At 42.8% G+C, this 9,808-nt stretch overlaps 1 protein-coding gene across 2 annotated transcripts; it reads right to left on the bottom strand.

Annotated features, from left to right (window-relative positions):
* Nucleotides 1-2,554: 2,554 nt before the first annotated feature.
* C8H8orf33 (chromosome 8 C8orf33 homolog) lies at nucleotides 2,555-8,906 on the bottom strand. 2 transcript variants are annotated; one of them, XM_075285632.1, is made up of 8 exons: nucleotides 8,850-8,906; nucleotides 8,535-8,587; nucleotides 6,601-6,691; nucleotides 5,995-6,132; nucleotides 5,251-5,852; nucleotides 4,107-4,197; nucleotides 3,522-3,668; nucleotides 2,555-2,971 (listed from the first exon to the last, which is right to left on the bottom strand). In XM_075285632.1, exons 2-8 carry the CDS (start codon nucleotides 8,541-8,543, stop codon nucleotides 2,742-2,744), a joined length of 1,308 nt encoding a protein of 435 aa, XP_075141733.1. In that variant the 5' UTR covers nucleotides 8,544-8,587; nucleotides 8,850-8,906; the 3' UTR covers nucleotides 2,555-2,741. The 2 variants fall into 2 exon arrangements, with proteins under 2 accessions (XP_075141733.1, XP_075141734.1); XM_075285633.1 differs by having other exon boundaries at nucleotides 8,826-8,850.
* Between the last annotated feature and the right edge of the window lie 902 nt (nucleotides 8,907-9,808).

A 9,808-nucleotide genomic window follows, 5' to 3' on the forward strand; every position in this document is an offset into this window, starting at 1 on the left:
TGCTCTGCAGCAAATTATATCTCACTATATCTGCTCCTTCTCCCCTCTCACAACATGGAGTCACAGAGCGAGAATGATTTTTTATTTTTTTTTTAATTTTTGTGGACTGAATAATAAGAGGGTGTAAGTTTTTTTTAAGAATATGACATGGGCTCAAAAGAACATCAAGTCATATGAATCCACTCTTGGCTTTAGCTCAAAAACTGTAGACAAATCTGCAACAAAACGCACAGTTTTTCCACAGGCCATGAATGTTTGTCATGTGACGCTAAGATGGATGCACAGCTCGTAATAGCAAACTGAGATCTTATAAAAACTGTAAGAAACAGTTACAAATTATATCAGAAAGTTACACAACTTTTCATTATATAATTATTAAAAGGTGTGTGTCACCAGAAAATAACCTTAAATATGTTAAACATATATTTTTAAATGTGATATATATATTTATTTTTTTAATTTTCTGCAATTTTCACTCTGGCCACTAAGCCTACTAATAGACTAACACTTTCCAATTCTTTAGGAGTTTTCTTTGCAGCAGTCATTTCACTTACATCACAGGCAGTATTACAATAGAAGATAACACCTCTATAGGTAACACCGCTGAACCATCATTACATCACTCCTGACAATAGATGATGTCACAGCTTATCTCCTCCCCCTCCCTGCACGGAGCAGGTCTAAAAAAAACTCTCCCATAGACCACAATGAGTCTATTGCTGTCTATGGCCATGACTATGCAGTAAAGCACATCATTTTATGCTGTTAACAGAGCAGAAGAGAAGCTCAGGCAAGATGGCTGCCCCCATAATCATGGACAAAACTGTAGATTTTTTTTTTTTTTAAAAAAAAATTTGATCACAAAATATAAACAGGTGTTATTTTAGTATAAAACTAGAACGTCTATAGGCATAAAAAATTTTAACGAAACTGAAAAAAATCAAACTTCCAGATTTGGAGTGCGATCTGGTCTCAGGTGATATTTATATCCACATATAATTCATGAGCTGCTAATTCTGTTCTAGCTCTCAGTGGCACTGCTGACTGGGCTGATCCTCCTCGCCCTGTCCCATACCTGAACCCTGTGATGACTTGTTTGATAGGCAGGCTGGGTATGCCCTGGCCCCTTGCCCACGTGCTCTTGGGTTTCATTAGTGCTCTCAGTGTCTGCTCTATGATGGGGATGGTCTTCCTCCTTCTCGACGAAGACTTTTTTCCTCTCCTGATGGACTTCTTGTCTCTTCGGCTCTTTCTCACTTAAGAGCTTATTCAGCCTCTCCATCATCCTCTCCACCTCATCTTCGCTGACCTCTAGGTGCCTGCCGCCGGAGCTAGAATAGACCGGAGTGGAGGACACAGCCGACTTACTGACACTCTCAAGCACCGGCTCTTGCTTGGATTTTTTGGACAAAACAAGAACGACAAAGGCGAACAAGGTGAGGCACAGAGACAGGATCCACACTTCATCCATCTCCTCCCAATCTACTTGGTTTTGGTTATAGAACTTGCACCCTTCTTTATAGCACCAAGAAAATCAAAACGTAAAAAAAGCTGCCAAAAAGTTCCAAAAAGGCAGGAAAGCAAAGTAAATCGTCCCGTGATACAAAATGGAAGACAAATATCCCTTCTAGATTATAAAATTATATAAAAAATATCTTGTAGAATAGAGAACCGAACACAATGTCACAGGTGAGTAAAGGGATGAGCCTAGAAGGAGGGATGAGGTCTTAGTCCAGTTGCCTTTGGTGATGGTCACTTTTCGTCACCCTCTTCTTTGTGTACCTCTCCTGTTAACCCCCTCTTCACAGACTGGCTGTCGGCTAGAGACTGTGGCTATTTTACTGCATTCAGGGCAGGGCTTGTGGTACCCATGGGCTGTGATTGGAGAGTGACCACCCTACAACTCCTTACATGAGACTGCTCCATACAGAAATCTAGGTCGTGTTTTGTATCCTATAAAAGGATACCCTATATGTGACGGTGTTGTGAAACTACAACTCTCGTCATGTCCTGGCAGACATTCTGGGTTGTAGATCACTGCAATATACAGTGTATGGAAATCAGAAAGTAAACTGTCAATATTATGAAACATAATGGGATACAATGTATATATATTTTTAGGAATATCAGATTGCTAAATAACTAATCCTGCTGTTATGTGTCAAAGCAGACGTGAAGGATTACGGATTGCTTAGATATTGGGTTGTCAGAAGAGGCAGTAAGAGTGCTGATGTATCAAAAGGTTAATAAAGGCTACTTTTGGGTAGTGTACCATGTAGCGAGAGATCATTAGACAGACCTCTACGAGGCACTCAAAGACATTTAGCCCAGTTGGCTGACATTAAGGAGGGTCGCATTATTAGAGTTTTGAATTGCTGCCATTTACAATTTGCAGCTTCACCAATCTACATATGGTCAGCATGAAACACAGAAACCATGATATAGTGTGAACACAGACCACAATCCCAGGGGACGTCCATAAACACTACAAGGGCACAACTTATCTTTCATCATTTTATTTGGCGTGAAGACGTGCTGTATCCAGAAAATAGAATTTTTTTCCAGTTTGATGCTAAAAACAACAACAACAAAAAAAAAAAGTTAACTACCTCATTTACATAACATAAATTGTAATAAACTAAATCACTTATTATTCAGAGTTCGTCAGTCATTCCTTCCAAATGAAAAGGCGCTACATCCCGCCAAGAAAATGGCTGCCCCGTGGTACCGTTCTTCCCTCCTTAGAAGAAGTTGAAGCAGAAGGCTTGCTGGGAAGGTCTGAAGGTGAATTCTTGGAGACCGGATGATGAGGAGGAGGCTGTTGTCTGATTGGAGGATTCCTGGGTGTCTGCAGGAGCGGCAGAGCTAGGTCCAGCACTCCTTGAAGATCTGTGACTACTATTCCGGAAAACCTTGCTGCTGTTCTGTCTCGCTGTTCGCGTCACTTTGGTCATCTTTGCAGATTTAGCAGCTAGTAATAATAAAATGAACCATTAGGATAGATCCTCAATATTGTTTGCCCAGAAAACCCCTTTAATTTAAAGGATTTGTCCAAACCCTTAAATTTTTTTTTTTACATAAAGCTCAGCATGTAGAATAGACTACGCACTAGCAATACTCACTTTGCCAACCCCTCGCTGGTCTCTTAAATTATAGCACAGAAATAAGGAAGAGAGAAATGTAAATCCCATCAATATTTGGTGTGACCTTTGCCCTTTGGAGGAGGAGTCCTGGAAGGGATGATCCGGCCCCCACAGATATAGCCCTGATCTCATCATCATCCAGTCTGTCTGGGATGGCATGAAGAGACAGACGGATTGGAGCAAGCAACATCCACAGAAGATCTGGGCTTAGTTCTCCAAGATGGCGGCGGGAACAACCTCCCTGCCCAGATCTGCCAAAAACTGTCTGCAAGTATTGAGAAGAACTGATGGAAGGTAAAGGGCAAAGGTCGCATCAAATATTGATGGGATTTACATTTCGCTTTGCTATGGAAGACTTTATCCTGTTCTTTTACTCACCGGTCTGCATCAGTCTCAGCTGTTTAATCCTCTCCTCTTCCATCTTTTGACGGTAATCGCCAAACATCACTCGCATGACTTGGCGCTTTTTTACTAGCGGTACTTTTTCGCTGCGCAGAGTCTTTATGGCTCGCAACGCTTCCTCCACTGCTCAAGGAAAAGATATATATATGTAATATTCCTGTATGTATACATACTCTATAGGATGAAATAAATACTAGTCATCTACGTAATATTGCATATAAGAGTACATGATACATGGAACCATCTACATATCAGAAAACATGATCTTGTATGTCACAACTCCACTCAATACGATATTTTCCAGTGCAGAGTAATGTATAGACAAAGATGGCTTCCCCTAATGCAACTGGTAGATCGCCAGGGGGTCCTGAAGCACACAATTTGGTTTATCGAAATCCCGCACCTTTCCATTGCATTAACACATATACACCAGCGATTACTTACAAAGCCATTCCATAATGAAGTGTTCTCAGAGCTGGAGTTCCACTTTAAATACGCGGCTATAACCATATAAGCAGCCTATGAGCTGTCAAACCATGCAATTCAGCGAACACTTCTCACCCTGTTTGGGAGTCGATTTCTGACGCTGAAGTCCTATTTCAAGCTGTTCCACGCACCAATCCAGCTCCCTCCGCAGATCATCAGCTCCTGACTGCGAAACAAGCAGAAAAACCTTGCTTACAAAGGGATTAGTAAGACATGGCAGCCATAGGTTGCAATTGGAACTGCAGTTGAGCCCTTTCTATGTAATGGAGCCGAAATGTAATACCTGACTCGCCCTCAGGACAGATGTGGCACTGTTTCTTCAAGAAGGCAGCCATGTTTTTTTTATCCTCTACAAGTCCTTATATCCTACAAGGTAGTATTCTTTGCACATATTAAAATTTAGTAAATATGGTGTATGTATTAAGTACATGGGATCTATACATTGGCCAAATTTCCAGGCTGTAACCTAGTCAGGAAACTGGGCTCCCTTGCAGCATAGTAATCTATGATATTAGGACTGTCTGCCCACAGCTATACTGTCCCATACTATATACATACAGGACACTTGAAGCCATGAGAAGGCAAGGAGTCCCAGCAACACAGATCACTATGATGTAAGGAGCCCCAGCAACACTGATCACTATGATGTAAGGAGCCCCAGCAACACAGATCACTATGATGTAAGGAGCCCCAGCAACACAGATCACTATGATATAAGGAGTCCCAGCATTACAGATCACTATGATGTAAGCAGTCCCAGCAACATAGATCACTATGATGTAAGGAGTCTCAGCAACACAGATCACTATGATGTAAGGAGTCCCAGCAACATAGATCACTATGATGTAAGGAGTCCCAGCAACACAGATCACTATGATGCAAGGAGTCCCAGCAACACTGATCACTATGATGTAAGGAGTCCCAGCAACATAGATCGCTATGATGTAAGGAGTCACATCTCCTAACTGGGTTCAGGCCAGGAAATCTGACCAATGTAAGGATCTGATTTTCCAGTCCATGGGTCTTAAAAGGTTTGTAATACAGCCACGTACAGAGAATATTTTGGGTTGCACAAGTCTGGACCCCAACTACCATGGTTTGGTGCTAGAACCATACATCCTGCAAGATCTAAGATTATGGCACCCAAGCTTGACAGTTTTGCTCAATAGTCGTTGCCCTATAGTGACCAGCCTAAGCACACCCTCCCCCAGATTCCTACCTTAGGTTCTTCCTTCTGGGATGGAGCTGGATCCACATTTCCACTACGTTCCTCCACTTTGCTCTGCATCGGAGTGACCACATTCTTGGCCTTGGACTTTTTCTTCTTCTTTTTCTTCTGGGGTTCTGCTGTACCTTTTTCCATAGCTTCAATCGAGGTGCTGGCTGTATTGTCCAAGCTAGAGCAGTCCTGAGACAAACCTTCTTGTGCAACCGCCTGAGCCATATTATTAGCACCAAGGTGGTCACCCGAGGCATCATGTGTGGTCAGCGGAGCTGCAGAACTCTCCGATGTGCTACACGGTTCTTCTTTGATTTGGAAATTGAAGGTGAATTCGGAGCCACCACCTAAGCACAAAGCAGTGTCCTGTTGTGACTCTGTGCTGGTCACCTCCTTGGCATGGTCTTCTACTCCAGCGTCAGGTCCAGCTTCTGTATTCTGACATTCTTGATCGGGGAAGAAGTTGAAATTAAATCCGCTGGTGGAAGGTGTGAACCAGTGACCAGCGCCACTTTGTCCATCCTTTGCACTCTTTCTATAGACAACGCTTTGGTTATCCCGAGAGGTCACTTCTTGAATCGTAGGTTCTGGCAGATTTTTGGCTTTAAATTTGGAAAAAAATAAAAATATTTTAATAACCTACTTATTGATTGCATTCTAGAAACAGCGCCACCCTGGCCCATGGCAGACTCCGGTACTCCAGTAAAAACACAGCAATCTCAGTCAATCCCCTACTACACGTACCTGCCTGTTCTTGCTTCCGTCTCTCCTCGGCCATTTTAAGACGGTAATTTCCAAATACTTGGTTCATCATCTGCCTTTTCTTCACAAATGGGGCTTTCCGAGAGCGTAGAACACGTAGTACCCGCTGAGTGTCTTCCACTGCGGAAATAATATAATTATTAGACCATTGGTTGTTCTTTTTGGGTTTACAGTGCCACTTTTTAACACAGGCTGTATCTAGTATTACAGCTTAGCCTAATTCAAGTGAATGCTGCGATATCAAAAACCCATAGGCTGCAAGGTGTAGTTCGGTCACTGCCCTAATATAACTTTGTTATCAGAATCTTTGCATCGGGGTGAAGAGATAATACGGCATGGACGCCACGGGAAAATATTAAAGACTGGATATCCTGAAGTTCATCAGCAGTTACAAGCTGTTTTACGAGAACCTGAGGATAGGCTACCATAAACAGCAATAAGATAACCAAAAGAACCATAAACAGCAGTCTGTATTCTGCAATTGCAGGACACTGGTGAGGAGTCATCCTACAGATCGCCTTCTATTACACCACCATAGCCTGTCAAGGGTGCAGTTTGGTTATATAGTACACACTGAATACTACGCACCCTGTCTTGGCGTGGGATTACGGTGCAGGAGTCCAGTTTCCAGCTGCTGGATACACCAGTCCAATTCATCCTCAAACGTCCCTTTGGGGGCCTAAGAAGGGAATACATAAAGGAGATTGCCAGCACTTTCCATATAGTAACACACTCATAGGAAAAGATCGGACAGATGTTCTCCAAATAAAATAAATCAGCTCTTATTGTACAGTCACATGATCTGACTTATGCGTGGATTTTAATGCAGAAAATCCTCACCATAACCCATAAGCAATGTCAATAACAAATTCTATTTCCCACGCACATGATGCAGATATTAAATTCTGCAGCGTTTTCTGGACACGGATTTCACAGAATGGCTTCAAATTCTGAATGTGAAAATCAGCGGATAACTTTACATAGAATTTCTCCAACTGTACATGGTGAGAGATTTCACTGTAAGGGGGTGGTCACACAAATTTATTTATTTAAGCAGATTATGAGCCCCCTATAGGGATTTATGATATAGGGATCACAATGTGCATTTTTTTCCCTATCAGTATGTCTTTGTAGAGTGGGAGGAAATCCACACAAACACGGGGAGAACATACAAGCTCCTTGCAGATGTTGTTCCTGGCAGGATTCGAATCCAGGACCCCAGCGCTGCAAGGCTACAGTGCTAACCACTGAGCCACTGTGTTCACACAAATTTGAAGCAGATTTTGCTCGACAAAAAACAAAAGAATTTGGAGAAGAGTGATACTGTATTTTGCCTATAATGGGCAGCCCAAAATTCCAAATGCAGATTTTGACAAATTCTATTTCACATTGAGCTCCGTGTCACCTGAGCAGGAACATTTTCTGTCTCACATTCATTTCAAGAACGAGCAGGGCACTTTTTTTTCCCACTAGATGAATGTAAGGAAGTGAATGAGAGGCAGATTTCATGCGCTCATATGTAGGTTTTATTACGACATATGGATTTCCGTAAGAGTCTCTTGTTCCACAGGACCTGGTATACCCATATATTGCTCTTATTCTATAGCCGGCATGTAATCTTACTCTAATAAGGGCCATGCTCAGATTGCTCAGAATGGGGAACTTGCTGCTATTCTGCTTTGTTATGCCCAATCCACATATTTATGCCGCTATACAGCTGACCTACTGCCATATTCAGGAGTCATAAGAATTTCATACACAAAAATATACATGAACCCTGATTTGTTCAGGACCCCTCTGTGGGGGAAAAAATAAAAAAAGGCACATAATCACTGTGTCCCCAAACCTAAAACAGGTCCTATTCATGGTGTACGAGATGATCCCCATCTGTCACGCCTACAGGCTCTCAGTTGTAGTCTTGCAATGGCTGGAGAGCCAGGTTTTGTAGAAATAGTCTGACACCGGTTTTTTTTTGTAGTTTATTTTTGCAGGGCAATTTGTGGTTTTCATTTTTTGTGCTACTTGCTGACCACCCACTGACTTTACTACATCCAGGTGATCAATATATATCTATAGAAGGACGTACTGAAACAACAGCCGGACTCCCCAAACAGAAGGCAAGGGCAGTACCGTAGTGTTGCGGTATATCTGCACACTATTTCTGAGTATCGGTAGTATTGCGGTATATTTGCACACCATTTCTGCGTATCAGTAGTATTGCGGTATATTTGCACACCATTTCTGCGTATCAGTAGTACTGCGGTATATTTGCACACCATTTCTGCGTATCAGTAGTACTGCGGTATATTTGCACACCATTTCTGCGTATCAGTAGTACTGCGGTATATTTGCACACCATTTCTGCGTATCAGTAGTACTGCGGTATATTTGCACACCATTTCTGCGTATCAGTAGTACTGCGGTATATTTGCACACCCTACGTCTAAGCCAATTACAGAAATGCGGGCGACTTCTGGCAAGTATATAATAGCCATACTATCAGATCTCAGGACATCACTCACCTCCTCCATGCTGCCGTCATATAAATCCTCCCCAGGACACTCTCATTACAGCGCTGAGTAGAAAAACAGAAGTCAGATGACAATGTCCATATATAATGGTCAGTGCAGGGTGAGGGGAGCAGAAGCTGTCAGTGCAGGCTGCATGCTGGGACTTGTAGTGTCCTTGTCACTAATATGGAAGAAGTGTAAAGGCAAATAGGAACAAGACAGAGAAGAGGAGGAAGTGCAGCAGCAAACAGAGATATCCCATATACATACATAGTACATACACAGTACACACATAGTACATACATAACACAAGCTGTAGACATGTACCTTCCTTCCAACGCATGCTCAGCACGGTCCGTCTGTGAATTCACTCCCCTGCTGTGTTCGCTCAATTAGCGCCCGCACGGAAACTGAGATGACAGCAACAGTTCCGGCCATAGAGCAGACTATATAGTGCAGAGACTAAGCTGTCATGTGACCTATGCTAGTATATAGAGTATATAGCCTGCTCTCTCTCTATATATCAGATCACTGCAGATTATTATAGGAGACAGACTGTAAGGAAGATGCTTATAGAGGATACAAAGGGAATCTGCCTGCAAATGACCATTACAGCCGCTGTATATATGCCCCTGAGGGGTTGGCATGTCTCAGGTCTCCCAAAAGTTGGCCCCTTTGTGCCCCCATACTGTATACTGCCGCCTTAGTGCCCATACACACACTATACTGCCCCCTTAGTGCCCATACACACAGTATAATGGCTCCACACTCTATACTGTCCCCTTAGTGCCCCCACACACTATACTGCCCCCTTAGTGCCCACACACACTATACTGCCCCTTCGTGATCCCCACACTTGCCTGTCACTTCCATCTTCCTCCTCTGTCTTGCCTTGGGCACTCCGACTCACTCATGGTCGCTGAGTTCTGAGAAGAGTGGCCTGTGCCATGAAATCCTGTCCAGAAATGGGGTGCACAGGGGCAGATTAACTATCCAAGGTGCTCCCAAATTACGTACCGAATAAAGCCAGAATTTGGGATTTATGAATGGTTTTACACACTTTACTGCACTTCACTAGAAAAAGGGATGTGTCTGGGTGCAGTCTTAAAATATACCAAATGTATTCCTCCAAAGCTCCAGTTTTATGGTAGAAAATAATGCTAAAAAGTAAAAAAGCCTCGGCATAAACGCAGCGGAAACCACCTATAAGGTTAGGTATATAATAGTTGTTGCTTTCATCTGCAACATATACTAAGGCTAAGGCCCCATGTAGCGAGCCCCGGAAA

This window comes from Leptodactylus fuscus, chromosome 8, assembly GCF_031893055.1.
Source record: "Leptodactylus fuscus isolate aLepFus1 chromosome 8, aLepFus1.hap2, whole genome shotgun sequence".
Lineage (NCBI taxonomy): Eukaryota > Metazoa > Chordata > Amphibia > Anura > Leptodactylidae > Leptodactylus > Leptodactylus fuscus.